At 51.0% G+C, this 17,433-nt stretch overlaps 1 protein-coding gene across 1 annotated transcript; it reads right to left on the bottom strand.

The window, feature by feature from the left end:
* Positions 1–11,808: 11,808 nt before the first annotated feature.
* BATF (basic leucine zipper ATF-like transcription factor) lies at positions 11,809–16,805 on the bottom strand (the record flags this gene model as incomplete). Its single annotated transcript, XM_082485362.1, has 3 exons — positions 16,670–16,805; positions 14,759–14,863; positions 11,809–12,015 (listed from the first exon to the last, which is right to left on the bottom strand). Exons 1-3 carry the CDS (start codon positions 16,733–16,735, stop codon positions 11,809–11,811), a joined length of 378 nt encoding a protein of 125 aa, XP_082341488.1. The 5' UTR covers positions 16,736–16,805.
* Positions 16,806–17,433: the final 628 nt, after the last annotated feature.

Here is a 17,433-nt window from a genome sequence, read left to right as displayed (position 1 = left end):
GACGGCAGCGCAGGCCGCCCGCTCCCCTCCGCTCCCCGCCGGCACCCACCTGGGCCGGGAAACCCCGCCCGGCCGCCCCTGCCGAGCTCACTGGCTGCCGCTGCACGGGGAGGCGCCGCCGCCGCCCCCGCCACCTCCGCCCCCCGGCCCGGCCCGGCCCGGCGCGGCCCTCCCCGCCCTCCGCCCCGCCCCGCCGCGGGGGCGGGAAGGCCGCCTCGTTGCCCTGGGGAGGGGAGAAGCGCGGGGACAGGGCTGGCCGGCGGCCCCGCGGGGGTACCTGTGGAGCGGTAACCATGGTGTGGACCCTGCAGGAGCGCTGCCCGTGAGGCGGCAAGAGGGGCCGCTGCCACCCCCGGCGTATGAAAGGCCCGGTGCAGGAGAGATTTCGGTGCCTAAACCGAAGCGATGACCAGGACGGGGACTGAGCCAGAAGTGTGCCCCAGGGGCAGGCTGTGTGCCTGCGGGCAGCGCCTGACCCAGCTCGGGGTGCCAGGGTGGAGGGATGCCTGGAGGATCCACCAGTTTGGGGTTTGGGTGGGTTGGCTTCTGATGTCTTGACGTCTTGGGTTGTTGTTTGTTTGTTGTTTTTTTTTAATGACATGGCACACTACAAAGTGAAAACATCCAACCAAATCAAAAATAAAACATCTCAAATGTGGCTGAAGCAAAAGAGCCAAAAGTGATATTTGTTGTCATCCTCACGGGGAACGTGCAGTTAGTGAGTCAGCGCTTGTTTTCCCATTACTGCAGCGACGTGCCACTCTGACGGATTCCTGCCTGGAGATCACTTATGATCTACAGTTCATTTAATTAAATAGTGTTATCTGAACTGTAAAAACATTACTCATCACGAGTTTTAAAACATGGACTTGGTTGCATACCAGTGGTGTTCAGCTCTCTTCCAGCATTAAACACACAGCTCAAAGTTCACTTGGAAAGATGGGAGTGATGACCTGTCTTTAGGATGTTGTATTCCTGAAACAAAGACTCGGATCAGAGAATGAAAAAAGTGAAGCTCCTCTGGCTTGTATTTACTTTGTGAAATGCTGTCAGAGGTTACTGACGCTGACTTCTGGGTTATCCACCTGAGCCCTGCCAGGAGCAGGCAGGCACTCGGCTTTGGTGCCTTTACATTCTTATTTCCCATGCAAGAAAAAAAAAAAGCTTTGGAGGAATTATTCCAAGGAGGGCAAATGTCAACTTCAGTGGTTCTCACTGTGTATCCTCACAGAGCTCTCGCTTCTTGGGTTTCGTACTCTCACCAGAGTGGCCAGGAGCAGAGCTGGAGACAAGCGAAGCCAGCGCAGACTTCCCTATGTGCTCTGCTGGACACCTTGGGGCAGAGCTGCAGACCTTCCTACTCTCCCCTGCCTCAGCCTGCAGCTTTGCCAGTGAACCTCTAGCCTCACCTGGGATGCTCGTTGTGATGGTGCAACATAACCGTAATGTAGCCCTTTTATGTAATAAACAAGAAAGGCAAATTCAGAAGCAAGAGCAAGAAAAGAGGTTTTTGGTCCCGTTTATTATTAGGTTAGACACCCAAAGTTACTCCAAGGTCTGTACTGAGACAACAGAAAGAACAGAGGAATTTGTTCTAATAAATTTGTAATTTAAACGTATCAGGAATGCAATGAGTGATAGCAGTGCAGAGTGCAGAGGTGAAGTGGAGCAGGAAAAGGACTGTCATGGTTCAGCAGCTGCTTAGCCTGAGAACTGTGAGGATACAACAGTAAAATTGTACAGAAAATTAACTTTTAGGTTTATCAGATTTGAAAAGGTCTTTACAAAATTCTCCACAATATTACAAAGAAATCAGAGTTACCTAGAGGTAATCACTATCATTAATTAAAGAGCAGTCAAAAAAACAAAGATCAAGAAAAGAAATAAACAGGCAATTTTTAGCATGGCAAACTGCATTTGCTCAGAGGAGTGTCATTTATTAATAATCCCGAAAGCAGAGCAAGGAACAAAACTTGCAGATAGTAAGGCAGTATTTAAGTTACTCAAGAATAAGTTAAATATGTCACCTACATGTTATATTTAGGTCTATATGACTTAAGGCCTGTAGCTTTAACTACTGTAACTGAAGGTGTTATCACAGTCCATGGCATCTTTAATTTGTACACTCAGATAAGTGCAGGACAATGGAGCGAGGTACTGTACGGTGCTCTGCTGCAGTCAAAGGTCTCTGGGCAGCAGAGAGGAAGATACCAGTGACTAACAGGGAGTGGACGTGGGTTTCAGGCTTAGGTCATAGAAAGAGAAAAAGCAGAAAGAGCATAAAGAAAAAAATAAGGAGTTGAGGAAACACTGTTACACATTAGGAAAACACTGAGAACAGTTAAATTTCTTTACATGTGACCAAAAAGAGAGCACACACATAGAAAAATATTTAGATATATGAGAGAGGAGTAAGAAACGCACGCCGGGTTCTTTGCTTCCCGCCAGCTCTACTCCAAACTGGAGTCAGAAACAGCTTGTTGTCTTGAGTTGTGTTTTAGTCCCACCTTCAGCTCCTAAGTTTCTCTCAAAAATCCTCAGTTTTACCCATCACCAACAAAAAGTCCATAGCAAGCCAGAGCCTGCCAAGCAAGGACCTGTTTGCTCACACTAAACCAATGTCTTAATCTAATCAGAAAAGTCAAAAGGTAAATCAAGAATGACTAAAACACAGACCCTGCTGAAAATAACAGCTGAAAGCAGACAGATGAAAGCAGTGCCCAGCCTCTGGTGACTGCAGCCTGCCAAGTGAGCATGAGCCAGGCAGGGCAGCAACACTGGCTCCCTCAAAGCTGATTTAATCGAGTATTTTTCATACCTATAGGCCCACACTTCCCAGAACTCCTCTCCTCAGGGAGATTTCAGGGCTGTTTTGTTTTATTTCTGGCTCTGTGAACTGTTCAATCCCCCCTTTATATCATTTGCCAATTTCTGGACCAAAATAAAACCCCTGTGCTTTGCATTTCTTCCTCTCTCCATTGCCGCATCTGTTTCTACTCATATGAGCCTCTTTTCCTTCTTGAAGCAACACAGCAGCTGCTGTTGGATTTCCCTCATCAGAGCATCTTTATATAAAAATTTCTTAGCCATGAAAAATTATTTATATTTCAGGACATCCCCTTGAAGTGGATTTTAAAGCTAGAGCAAAATCTCCTTTACACAGAGATCGGTACAAGTGCTAAAAATGTTACAGAATCCTATAGCCAAAAGTATCTGTGAAGGTTGGAAGGCACTAAACCAGAGGCAGAAGCAGGGCCCAAATTAAATGTAATGGTATGGGCCATCAGATAGAGCCTAACATCTCTGGCTTCCCTACTGATCTCAAGAGATCCAGCTTTTGACACTCTTGGAATATACTCTGCCTTTATGACCAAAGAGTACATGCAATTCCTTTATGTTCTGTAAGGACTGAAGAACATGTCTGGAACAAGCTTGGTTTTCTCAAAGCCCACCCAATGAACATAAATGCTAGGGATGGTGCTGGCAATGATAACCCAGCTTTCTGGTTTGTAGTGAATGGCAACAGGTCTCGGTGACAAGCAAGGCCATAATGAATGGGTGGTGGAAATAGGCTTGGAAGGTGTGCAGAAGTCACATTAGAAAATTATTGTGAAAAGAGTAATTCCTTGATGCCTTTTCTCTCCTACACCAGATCAGGGGTGCAAGGAGTAGGTGAACAAAAGGTGAAGGTTGCCAGGGAAAAGCGGGTACTCAGGGATCTACTGGATCTTCCAGCCATGCGGTTCCTGCAGAGACTTCCGAGGATGCTTAGGCTCGCCTTACATGGGAAGTATCTAAGCTCATGGGATCACAGGTTGTCCCTTGCCCTCAAACTTACATCATTGCGATTTGTGCCTCTAAACCTCATCGTTGCACTTAGAAGGTCTAGCTACTGCAGCTCTTAGGTGGCTCGATCACATTTGGACTGATAGGGTTAAGATTTAGAAAAGATGTCAGAAGATCTCCCAGTCTATCCCACACAACCTTTCACAACAGACATCGCAGGGAAGATTGCAAGATCTTTGTTGGTGGAGGGAGAATGTTTTCTATTGGGTTCACACACAAACTGCTTTAGAGGAGCTATTCAGAAGGCAGATAGTTGTATCGTTAGACCACATGGCAAGACTAGAATAGCTGGCAGAACCACTCACTTCTTCTGGGTCACACCTGGATGCAATGCACAGCTGGAGATAGACCGCGCAGAGGGGCCGGCAGGGGCTGCCGTGTCGGAGAAAGGCAGAGTTGTTCCCCTATAGAGCAGGGAAGGCTGCGAGCCCTCTGCTGGCACCTATAGCTGTCTACATCCCAGGAGCCACCAGAAAGCAGGACCCAGTGTACAGTTTAGAAGTGCAGTGGATTAGTTTATTAATGTAGGTTAGGTACAGAATTATTTTGATACCCTAAACCTGTATGAATCTTTCTTATTACATTTCCTTGGTAAAGATCTGGGGACACATACAGTGATGGACAACTACGTTTATAACAGTGCAGCATGCAGGCTCTGCAGCATTCAAAATTCTGCAAAAATTACCTTCCTCTACACAAAACATGAAGGCTTAGTTGTTGCACGATCTAAAATCTCATCTAGAAAATACTGCAGACCTTAGAACCACCAAAGCTGTGCATGGGATAACTTCGAGCACCAAACCTATCCTTTTCAAAGTTTAAGGCTTTTCAAAAGCATAACTCAAGGAAGGGAAATAATGTTTTGCTCCCCTTCAGTACATCTCATCTGTAGTTCTCAGAGAACTTCACTGGGGATGTATCACCTACATCTATTTTACAGGGGAAAGGGGGGTACAAAGAGTTATGGTGATTCGCCTGTGGCCCTGCTAGGGGCAGGGCTGGTGTTCCTGACTGCAAGTCTGATACCTTCCAACCTTGGCTGGAAGGGCTTGCCCAACAGCAGCTTGGACTACTGCCAAATAAAAATCTAATCTCCCTGTTCAAAGCCTGGCTTTAACATAGCAACAGCTTCAATTCAATCCTGTCCAGCTCAGGTGTGACGTTTTTATGGATGGATCATATAGGTCTGAACTGCGAAGAGTACATGGGAGGGCATGGCTGAAAGTGCTAATATTCACAGCTGCCTTCTTGCAGCAAGAAAAGGGAGTAAAAAGGAGTGCGCAGCTGGGAAAAGCACTCACACCCATGGTACCTCGGATGTGCCGGTTGTTGGTTAGCGCACACCCCTCACGACACAGGGTGGTTATGCTGCCTCTGCATGGCCTTCTGCAGACAAATATCAACTTGCTCTGCCCCAAGCCCTGGTCTGGCCGGATGAGAACCAGCTCTAATCCAAAAGCTGTGTAACCGCGGTTAGCCTGCTGCGCTGCTCGAGCATCTAAGCCCAGCTCTCAACCTTTGCTTGTGGAAAGCTGTGGAGGTACAGATAGTTGTCAGGAGAGCTATGAATAGGCTCTGTTTGCTCTCTCACTGGGGCAAACCCACCTCACTCCTCTGCTGTGCACCAGGCATGCACATAGGACATGAAGACCTCTTCGCTCAGCTCAGAATAAAAGAAGTGAAAAAAGAGCCAGCTAGACTCAAAACTCAGCCACAGTCTAGATTTACATCCCCAGTCCAGATCAGGGTCACAGATTAACCCCAAATACCAAAAGCTCGAAGTATATAAGCCCTTCTTACTCAGCATCCTCCAGCCTCCATCTCAGTGAGTCATACCAGTTCATGCCAATGACACAAAAAAGGTTTTCATCTCCTAATGCTTGCAGCTGGCATTAATTAATAATTAAAGAGTGCTAGAAATGTGCACAGCTCACTGCTGAACTTGGGCATATTCCTCTTCTTCCTCCCACTCGCACTGCAGCAAAAAAGACAAACCTGGGACAAGTCCTGGGGACCAGGGCACCATACCACTGCTGCTATGAGGGGAGAAAAGTTGATCGTGTCTTAGGAAAGAGAACAGAACTGGTGCAGGAGTTGGGAGGAACGTACGCTTTCTCCGCACGGATGTCTCTGAAGCAGTAGGACTCTCAGCAGCTGGTGTCTGCAGCCTCAGCTGCAACAAAAATTACGGTCTTATGTAGTAAATTTAAGGCACTCGTCGTAACCCTGCCCTGTCAAGAAATGAATATATATTCCCTACTGTTTAGTTGGGTAGATTTTTGATTAACCTAAAAAACTTTATGTATACACCTGTTGCTGCCTCACTGCTCAGATCCCCTGCAGATCATTAATCAATAGGGTGGTGGCAACAGCACTGCAGAAGAAGAACCCAGACAAAGCGAGCACAGTGCTGTTTGCCAGGAGAAAGTCTCGCCGTTTCATGCCATGCTTTGCTTTTTCTCTTCTCGCCAGCTTTTGATTCATATAAATACTTAGTCTATTAGCAGTGATTCCTGATCTTCTTTGATCTCTGTGTGCTGAAATATTAGCATCCAGACAGCATTCTTGTCTGACAAGTGCTGCTTTGAACACTGTGACCATTGTAAGAGGCAGAGAGAGGGTCTCTTTTGCGGGCTGCTGCTGTAGTTCAGTATGCAGGAGATTATCCTCTTGCTGATGCAGGCTGGCAGCACTAACAGAAGTGACTTCTGAGATGGGATTTGCAAAACAAGTGCATAAATACTTTGGAGCCACGGCAAAGTGGGCAACAGAGCTGCCTTGTCTGTCCTTTGCCAAACTGAAGATGTGCCTCTACTTCTTTTCTGACTCCATACATACTGTGCTTGGGTATTACCCCTTCTTCTCTCCCTCAAGAGAGAAAATAAAATTCACATGTGAATCAATTTAAAGGGGGAGGGGGACATCATAGTGATGACAGCTGGGATCATAACAGCCCCATACAGTAGAATGAACACACCTACCCCTGGACTGGCTGATGCTGTGTCTCTCCCCCCTTGGCACCTGGCACATTGGGATCCTGCAGCTGAGCTGAGGAGGAGGAAGCAGGAAGGGAATACCAGGCATCAAAGATTGCCCTGGGCTTCCCATCTGGGGAGATACGTTAAGCTTAAGTCAGCACTGAATGTCATATCTTTATCTTACCATAGAAGCAGCCCTGAAATGCTGATACTGAGTGCTTGTAAAGTGCTGAGCCTGTGCTTTAAAGGGGCTGGAAAGTGAGAAAATTACTGCACCCTCCATGTTTTGAGACTTGCTGTCCTTCTGCACAGAGTTGCCAGGATGCCTTGATCCATAGGAGGTATTGAGATTCAGTGAAGGCCATGAAAGAAAATGTTACTCTGATGTCCCCTGGTTCCCATCTCCACTCTGATTATATCAACAGATGTTTGCCACACACTTCTGTTTTGTCTGCAGAGAAGACACCAGCCAGCAAGTAAATGTGGAGGCAATGGTCATTAAGGCTTGAAAAACACCCACAGCTGTTGCCTCCCAGTGCCACCTTCCACCTGCCCTCACTGCTTGCCCAGCCCCAAACCACTGGGCTTTTGGCTGGCTTTGCCCAGTTATGCATCCACAGCAGACCCCCCAGGGCAAGGCTGCTGGGCAGAAATCCATCCGAAGTGCTTCTACAAAAGCTTTCCTAAGTGTCAAAACACTGAAATCCACAGTTCTCATCTCAGGCCTCGGTGAAGGTGATTATAGTTCATCAGGGCTGCAGCCAGGTCTATTTAAGCAAGTAGCTTGCACCCCTCCACCTGTGATGCTTCCCAGTGCTCAGTCCCCACATCCAGCCCAGCACTGACTGCATACAGCTCTGCAAGCCTCACTAGGAGCTGGGGAAGCTGAGTGACACCAAGCCAAGCTCCCCACACCCTCATGCAGCCATGTGTTGGGACCACAAAGCAGAACCGGCCCCTAGCCCAAACTATGAGATCCTTGGCCAAGGGAGACCACAGACCACTTAGACCGGGACATCCCCTTTCAGGCAGCCTTGCCCAACCCTTTGCCTTCACACACATTAACCTTGAGCCTTCCAGTTCTTTCCCTAGTCTCTGGCAATAGCCAGGCTAACCTCCAAGCCGGCTCTGCCACAGGGGAGCGTGAAGAGGAGGTCGCCAAGAAGCATGACTGCAGGCTGGGAGAGCTCAGCCTTCGCCCAGCAGAGGCCAGCACAAACGCAGTATTTCGGCAGACTGTGCTCGCAGGGAAGAGCTGTCTCCCTGCCTGGCCTTCCCTGGCCCGAAGAGAGTCTCCCAGCCTCCTGTGAGCCTTCATCTCTTTACTGCTTTGAGAGAGCTTTCCAGTGAGGGACTACATAGTGCAACAGAAAGGCACTGACATTCTACTTGGGTAGGGACAAGCTGATACAGGCCCAGCCTTCACCCAATTTCTCCATTTGTGTGCCCAGAAGCATCCCCTTCCCTTGGAGCAGCAAGCAGCAAGGTGCTCCTGGAGGCTGGGCATGGCCAGATGATACTCACAAAACACTTGAGAAATGCCAGATGCCATGGAAAAGAAGTTCAAAAGGAACTGCACTCTGGGTAGGAGCAGAGGATCGAAAGCAGTCAGGGATGATTGCCCTGTTCACCACCCTGCCCTTTGCTCCTCATTTGAACTCATTAACAGTTCATTTGCTAACAACGGTGAGGGCCACACCAGAGGACAGGCACTTGGCTGCTTAGGAATCAAAACTAGTTGTATGAGAAGCCTTGAGCAGAGGCCAGGAGCCTGGGAAAGAGAAGCAGGAAACAGCACCGGGACAGAAGTGAAGGGATCTCCTCACATAGCCTGAACAAGCAGCTTGTGCAGCTCTGCAAATAGCCTCAGGAAAAGATCTTTTTCTCAGCAACTGGTTGAAAAGGCTGGTGGCCCTGAAAGGATATGTTGTCCCTTGTTGTTTGAGTCTCCCAGAGGAACCATTCTTCATAACAAAGAGAGACACCTAACAATCACCAGAAACAACCGCTTGAACCATGGAGATCATCTTCTGTGATCCAGTTTTTGAGGGTAAGACCAGGGCAAAGACAAGTCAGATTGGAATATGCATCCCTTAGCGCCAACATACACCCAGTGTTTGGCCAAAACGGCTGAGCACCACGCAGCTTGCAGGCCTTCCAGCTCACAGCCAGCCATGCACGAGAAGGGCACCTTAACTGATGATGCCAAGACTATTGTTTAGGTTCTGGAGAGGATGTTGTTGCAAACCTGTCTCCCAGTCTCACCACTTACCACTTATTTTCGTTCTGAGTTGCAGAAATAAGTCTGAGACGTTACCAGCGAGTAGTCTAGCAATTCTGTGGGCATTACGCAGAACCCCACCCAGCCTGCAGCATCTCAGACTTTGACAGCTCTGCAACAAAAATACGGGCTTCGTTTCTGTGTGGGCATAGGTGGTACTTAGACATCAGGGTAGGACCTTCGCCATCTGCAGCTAAAACCAAGCTTAGCATTTTACAGCAACGAGAAAACACAAAAGCTGACAGCAAGGATGGAGATTTCTCGTTATTGTGGGCAATACTGTGTTTTAAGTCACTGCAAGCTTTGCTGGGGCTCTGTTGCATCCTCCAGTGAGGAGCATCAGTGTGCATTGCCCTGCACAGCAAACCCCAAGCGAGGTAGCCGTAGCTTCTTTTCTCTAACTCTGTGTAACCGAGGAAGCATGGGAGCATCAGAGCCCTAGGGAACAGCAAGTGAAAAATCCATGAGCAAACCCACCAGAAGCTAAGGGAGCAGAAGCGGAGCCTGTAAAAACAAGCTCCTCTAGAGCTGCAGCCAGTTGTCTTTCCCAGGCTTAAAGAGCCAAATCCCTGAGAAATGCGGTTTGGGCAGGGCCTTTGTAGCCTGGGTGGCTCAAAGCATGGCCCGTGCAGGGGATCAGCAGCTCTGGTTGTGGTACCACTGGCTGGAGTGAAGCCTACTAGTGTGAGATCTAACAGACAGGGGTGGTGTAAGACACACTGAAATTGCTCCTGCTGCTTTTTTGTGAACATGGTGAGAATCTCTTTGCTGTCTGTCAATGTATTCTGCATGTCCTGTACGCAGAAACCCAGCTGTCTGGAATAATCACCATTCTCCCCTACGTGTGAGCATCCTCCTCGGGGCAGGGGGCAGAGCTGCACAGACAAGGGCCAGTGCAATTGCCTGTTGCCTCAGCACTGCTTTTGTAGGGTGGTGACACCCTGGCCAGCTGTGCTGACAGCAGGCATCCCTGGCCACATCTCTTCCCATGCTGGCACAGAAGCTGGAGGCAGGAGGTTCACGAGCCTCTTAACATGCCATGGCAGGAGAAATCACAGTGCTACCTGTGCCTTTCCTGAGGACAGCTTGCTGAGGCATGGCAGTGTTCGCTTATCATCCAGGTAGTGCGAACTAGGGAGAGAAAATGGGCACAGCACAGCACATTACAGACTTTTCCCAACTGCTCTTGAGGGCTATGATGATGGTCCAAAACCCATCTGGAAATACACTGCTTCTCTGTGCCTGAAAGAATGGTATCTCGTTGAAGATGTCCCTACTTATTGCAGGGGTGTTGGACTAGATGTCCTTTAAAGGTCCTTTCCAACCCAAACCATTCCATGATTCTACAAATTAGGTCAACTTAGCTCAGTTAAAAGCCTATGTCAGCAGCACTGCTTGTGGTACCCTATACTGAAAAAATTGCAGCTGATGCTCCTTGGAGATGGCAGCAGTCCTGGGGCAGCATTAGCAACAGGACCTGCACTGGCAGGTGGGCTTCAGCCTTGTGTATAGAGAGGGGCTGGTAGGTGGACTGCTGGCTGGTGGGGTGTTAGGTGCAGAGACCATCTGTATGGACCACAGATTTACACTAGATCAGACCCAGCAGAACTAATCTACTCTTCACTGAGCTTTCAGGTTTCATCTGCGTCAATGCATGAGGTAGTGCAGCAGCCTTTTGTGGAGCTGTGACTGGTGGAGAAGGGGAAACAGCATAGGCTGCGGCTCCATGCCGTACAGCAGGGTGTCTTGGAGCAAGGGTCCTGCAAGGTCCCGCTTCCCCTGTGCGCTCCACGCTGCGATGCTCCTTCCCAGCTGTGCTGCTGGTCAAGCTGAAGGCTCCACCAGCCCACCAAGACCCACACATAAGCTGACATGTTATGGCAGTGCACCTCCACATATGCAAGGGGAGCATGTGGAGGTCTAGCCACGGGCAGCAGGGAGCTGAGGGGGTCAGCAGGGAAGAGACCTGTGATGCTATGATGTCAGACTCATTAGCCAGGTCCAGCCCGGCAGCAAGGAGGGACCCATCTCCCCCCAGGGATCCCATCACCCCACAAACCACTGCTCACCAACCTGCCCAACCCACGCACACGGGCCCCCCTTCTAAATGTGGAACTCCAGCTGCTGGCCTTGGATTAGACACCAGCACACACAGGGCTGTTCCCCAGACTCCAGGCTCTCCCCTGCTGCTGCCTACGTCCTCACTGTGTCATGCCGGGCCTTAGGAATGGCTCAGGTCCTATTTCGGAAACAAAGAGTTAAGCATTTTCAATCTTTATTTTACAAAAATAAACCAGTTTTGCCCTGGTACTCTGTGGCTCCCAACCTTCCCCTCTGCCCCTGCTCCCGTTCCTCGTCCTGGAGCTCCGGCTGTTGCACACCGCAGCCAGATGCTCACACAGAGGCTGCTGGCGCCGCACACTCCTGCGAGCGTCCCCAAGCAAGCACCAGGGAAAGGGGGTTGGTGCCCTTTTGCGAATGCCTCCTCTTCCCAGGATCCAAGCTGGAAACTGCCCAAAGATGCCTCCTGGTGGCTCTGCCATTTCTGCACAGGGAGCAAGTCTTAGGCAAGTCGCTCAGAGTACACACTTTGAGAAGGGGTGTCTGTCCATCCGTCCCTCTCCCTTGGATGGCAAAGCAAGCCCCATGGAATCGCTTCTTGCCATCGGCGGAACCGGGCAGGCTGCCGTTCCGCTGGCTGGCTCAGTGCTGGAAGCGTGGGGAGCTGATGTGGGGCTGGTGGAAGGAGTGTGTGGCGTAAAGCACTTCTGGGGGCGGCGGAGGGGATGTGAGGATGGAGCAGAGCGGTTCGTGGGAGCTCAGCATCGAGGTGAAGTGCTTCATCTCCTCCGTCAGCTGCTTGATCTCCCGGCGCAGGGCAGCATTCTGCCTCTCCAGGTCTTCGCTCTCCTGGGGAGACAAAACCACAGGGGCTTCCTCAGCGCAGGACCCGCAGGGATGAGCCGGGGACACGGGGGTGGCGGTCCCGCGCATCTCTGCCCCGCCGAGTTTCCAGAATGACACGTTTCCGGTAAATTCGGCACCGAGCCGCGCCTGGGCAAACCCCACTCGCGGGGCTGGCCGGGCCGGGCGCGGGTGCGGGTGCGATGCTGGCGGCCCCAGCCACGCTCCCTGGCCCCGGCTTACGAGAAGTGACTGTGGTGTGCTCCCGCCCAGGCTTTCTCGCTCCCTCTCACGCACAGGCACGTCGCCCGGACGCTTCCCGGGCCGCCCCGGCCGGGGGGAGGGTGCGCTGAATAACCGCCGTCTTTAACCAGAAAACCACCTGCCACAGGAAACCTGTCATTGCCCTGGAAAGAAAAGACTCACTGCTTCCTGCTAGCAGCCGGGGAAACCAGCGGCACGGTGGGGAGGAGGGGGAGATGCTTGAGTCAGAAGAAAAGAGAAACCGAGGCCTCAGAAGAACTGAATTAATACTGTTATTCACGAGAATAACAACAAAGGGGTTAATAACGATGCTCAGTCTTGTCTCAGTGATCCAATCCCAAGAGCATCACAGCTTTTGCTACATCTACTGCTGCCGAAGTGCAGCCAGCTCCAGGCTGGAGCATCCCAGGCACCCACCGACCATGGAGCCAGCAGCCTGAGCAGGACCTGAGGAGGGAGGGAGGACGCGGTGACAGGGTCTGCGAACTCAGCTGAGAGAGCTAAAGCGGGACCCAGAGCTCTGAGGCTCTGGAAAGCTGCACCGCCACCTCGCAAAGTGAACCTGTCACCCCTTCGCTGCCACTCAGACTTCTGCTGGTGCCCACTCTCTGTGCACAGGTTGAAACGCACCCGGCAGTTACAGTGGCTGTCACAGGAGGAGCCCGCACAGCGAACGAGCATCTCTCAGACGTGACTAAATGCTTTAGAAATCAGGACTGACGTCGAACGCAGGAGCTGATGGGAATCACCCAGGGGCCGGGAGTCCCAGTCTCCCCATGACTCATTCCCCTCAAAACACAAGCTATGAAGCCCTGGGGCAGATGGATCTGCTGGCTCCTTTGCTACCACCATAGCTGAAGCTGAGCCACGCTCTTCTGAGCAGAACCACATCAGAGAAGCAAAGTCCCTGATGCAGAGCCGACTAAAGGCCAAGAGTATTCAGGGAATGAACCCAGGAGCAGCGGGGGTCACTGTTTGCCAGGAACTGGGAAAACATTAGCAGAAACTCACTAGACATCCACTACTTGCCCACCTGCATTTCTCCAGCTGCCTGCCAGGATCCTCTCTGTCTGAACTAAACTGGGCATAGCCCCCCTTCTCCCATCCCCATGGGAAAGCAAAGAGTGTGTGCTATCAATGCTAGCTGAGCAGTAGTAGTCTTGTAAGCAAGTGGTTTGTCATTTGCTCTAAGATTCTTCTTGGTGCACAGCTATGCAGGATTTTCCTGGGAGAGGATCAGATCCCACATCCACCTCTAGGATTACCTTGGAGAGAGCACTGACTCCAAGGAAAGGGTGTCTCTTCATCCCTTTCAGGCACAGTCACCCAGAGCCATCACTGCTGACAGACGTAATGCAATCAGCCTAGCGCCATGTCAGCCCTAGAAGGATCATCAGCTACTGAGAAAAGAATGAAATCTCTGTCTTAAACCCAGCTCCAACCATGGACTGAGGGCACTATGTAAGGAGGAAGGTTCAGGAGCGGCTTCTCAAGAATTCTTCCCAAAAATGGGGATCTGGGGGAATATGAAGACCACCAAGTCAAAGCATGTCTTTTTGAAACATGAGCCCGACTACCACTTTTCAAAGGGCAGCCAAGCCCAGTGCAGGGATAAAGATGGTCTCTGCCCACTACAGGCTACATGTTCTGCATCCTGCCCACCAGTGGCCCAGAACACATGGGACTGCACTTATCAACATGCAAAATACAAAGGAGCCCAGCCCCTGTGCTCTGACACTGACCACACACTCCTGCCCAAACACACACCACCAGAAGTGACCATCCCTCCTGAAAAGCAGATGCCTAATTCTTCTTCTGGGAAGAGCTGCAGGGGTGCCTGTGGTGTCACAGGAGGAGGGTGGGACAGCAGGGTGAAACCAAAGGAGGGAAAGTCCATACTAAACAACAGGAAAAGCCTCCAGGTACTGTACAGCATTCAGAAAGGGATACAAGCTCTACTATGGAGATATGTAAAAATATTAGAAAATGATTAATATTTATTTATCTACACTGAGTAGCATCTCAGGGAACAGGCCAGGGGAGAGGTCCCATTCAGCTCCACATTGCACCATCATCCATACCAATGAATACAAAGCACTACTGTCTCAGAAAAGCGTCCTTGTACGCTGTTGCACTGTTGCGTAAGTGAGGGCATGAAGCACAAACCCGGGGAGAGCCAGCGCGGGTGAGCCTGCTCTTCCAAAGAACTTTTGACTTTTGAAGAGGTTAGGAAAGGAAATTGGTAATGTCAGACTGAGAGATAAAGATGGATTCAAAACTAGCTGCAAAACTAAATGGTTCAGTAGCAGTCGTCCTGGGCTGTGTGCTCTCACTGTGAGCGCTGACTCCTACATCCTGCCCTGGCCTCACTTTTCCTGTCCTGCCTCAACCGAGCATATCTCTGCTGCAAGTCCCCAGGGGAAAAGCACATTGTCCCCTATGTGAGACCTCAGCCCCCAGGATGGGAAAGGGTGGGAGTGCTCACCAAGTGCAGTGTGTCGGCTTTCTGGGTCTGCCTCAGGCGACTCTTCTGGGCAGCGATACGATTCTTCTCCCTCCTTTGGACTTTCCTCATGTCATCAGAAGAGTCCTAAGGAAACAAGGCATGGAAATGACTGGAGCATCCTCTCCCTTGCCCTGCTCCTGTGAGGCAGTACATGGGAAGGGGACACAGCAGATAACATCAATGAAGCACAGGACATGGGATACACACCCTCAGCACCAGCATAAAGCCACACCCCAGGGATGTGTGATACTTTTGGCATCCCTGTTGCCAGGAGGGGCAAGTTGGATACCCTTGGGCATCCCAGCACAGCTGGGAAATGGCCACTCTCCCTTCACCAAGACACAGGCCTGGGATATGGCTTTAGGGACCAGAGTCCATGAGCGGAGACAATTTGAATTCCTTATACAGAAAACCTTTCCCTTCCCCATCTCTTTGCATGGATACGGCACTGCAGACATTCCAACTCCTTGGTTAAACCATCTTTCCAGAGATTCAGACTGTGTTTTCCTTCTTTCATCCCTGTAGGTCCCACCCCCTCTCCATCACCCTTCTCCCTCGGGCTTTATTTGTTGCAGACCCTTACAGTGCAATGTGGCCCCTGCTTTTTTTAACTAGACAGACTCAGAGCTTTTGGTTTTACTCCAGATCTCATATGCTCCAGCTCTCTGATCTCTGTGCTTGCTCTTTTCTGGAGTCCCTCTGTAGCAATGCCTGCAATGCTGACTGCAACATTCCCAAGCCCGTAGGCAGGGGAGAGGGTCTCCAGGCTCCAGGTCACAACCTTCATGCAGCAACCGTTCTCTGCTGAGATCTGTTCCTGCTGCTGCCTTCTGACAGTTGAAACCGTCACACAGACTCTTTCATCTTCTATTTTCATATTGCACTGCCTCTTTTGTGGACTCTCTAGCATTCACACCACCGCTTCTCCACAGGACTACAAAACTCAGCCACAGAAGTTATCTTCCCAGCCCATCAGTCTGTCCACATCCTCTCCCCCCTCCACCCCGCCCAAGATCTTTTCTTTGAACTTAACCGTTTTATCCTTGCCTTCAATACTCTACAAATTGCTCAGATACAGCAGCTCCCGCATCCTGCACCAAGTCCAGTCCCTATCCTTTGGCACCTCCTGTGCTTTAACCCTTTCTCTACCAGGATGCCTCCCCAACCCTGGTTGCAAGCCCCAAATCATTTGCCCCAATCATCCCCAAGATTTCTGAGCAAAGTCTCAGGTACTTGCCGTTGTTGCCAGCCCTAGAGAAATGGCAAATGACAGATGAAATAAAGCTTAGCCAGAAAAGACAGTGGGAATACCTTAGACTTGTGTCAGTATCTGCCAGCAAAAGACCTACCATTATGGTACTCTGTCCAACAAAAAAAAAAAATCCCTCTGTCAAGCATTACTGAGACAAAAAACCTCTGAGTCTGAGGAGAAAAGAAGGCAGACCCAAAGTGGCAGGGCATTTCTGGGTGCCGAGTGCTGTCCATGGCGGTGGGAAGCAGGCAAGCTCCACTTGGGCTGTCCCAGTCCATGGCCAGGAACTGCGCACTCGGGCTCCTCGCTCCTCCACCAACTCTCACGCCGAAGCCGCCTGCCTGCTGCCTCCTGGCATGTATCACAGGGCACACCATGCCCAGGAGATCCCGGCCCCCCTAGTTTCCCCTGGCATAGTTCCAGGTAACTGGTCTTCCTCCCTCCACCCGTACCCAGCTCAGTGGCAGGGGCTCCTGCCAGGGCTGTTGGCTCAGCCCCGCATCCCTCTTCCCGCAGCAGTTCCTAGAAAGCCCCGCCATGCTGCGCTGTGAAAATGCCAGCGGGGGGTGCCACCCTTCCTCCTGCCCACCCCGAAGGACTGTCCAGCCAGGAGAGCCGGAGAAGGGTCCCTGCTTTACCTGCTTGCTGGGAGGGGGTGACTGGCTGAAGCTGCTGGAGTCGCTGCTGTCGGAGCTGTGGGGCATGGCTCCCGTCTCTGGCTCCCAGGGCCTCTTCAGCTTCCTTGGTGCTCTTGGTGTGCCTGCCTTCTGCCTCGCTTCCCTTTCCTCTCCCCTGTCCTCCTCTGTTCCCCCTGAGATGGCCCGTGGCTTCTCAGCTCTTGCCTGTCCCAGAGGCACGCTGTCCTCCTGCCCCGCGCTCTGCCACTTTCTCTGCCTCTCCTCAGAGCGTCTGCACCTTCCCTTTAGGTCTCAGCCTCCTGTGGTTTCTCAGAACCTCGGGGATGTAAGCTGAAAGTCACGTGGCCGGAAACTTTAAGGCGAAGAAGAAAAGTTACAGAAGAAGAAAAAAAAAAAAAAAAAGAAAAAAAAAAAAGCACATCTGGGAAAAATGAGCTTCAAAATAGCCTGAAAAACCCCCGAAAAACACCTTCAGGCAGTTGAAAAACAGCGAGATGGGTTTTCTCTGAGACAAACAGCAGAGATGGAAAGGAAGAAAAGCCCCAGCTCTGGCTACGAAACCTGGACCCTCAAAGGAGGGCAGTGCGGAGGAGGTGCTGCTGGGAGCCCCAGAAATTCCAGGGGCACCACGCGCCGTGCCAGCCCTGTGCGAGCAGGAGGTCGGTCCAGCCCTGGGCAGCATCCGCCACCCCAGCCCAGCTGGGGAAATTCCCAGGCAGCCATCCACCTCCCCACAACCCATCCACCCCCTCCCACCGCCCCTG

Source organism: Vanellus vanellus, assembly GCF_965231255.1.
Source record: "Vanellus vanellus genome assembly, chromosome: 6".
In the NCBI taxonomy this organism is placed as follows: domain Eukaryota; kingdom Metazoa; phylum Chordata; class Aves; order Charadriiformes; family Charadriidae; genus Vanellus; species Vanellus vanellus.
The sequence above is the reverse complement of the archived record's forward strand: the minus strand, read 5'-3'. Positions and strand labels throughout refer to the sequence as shown.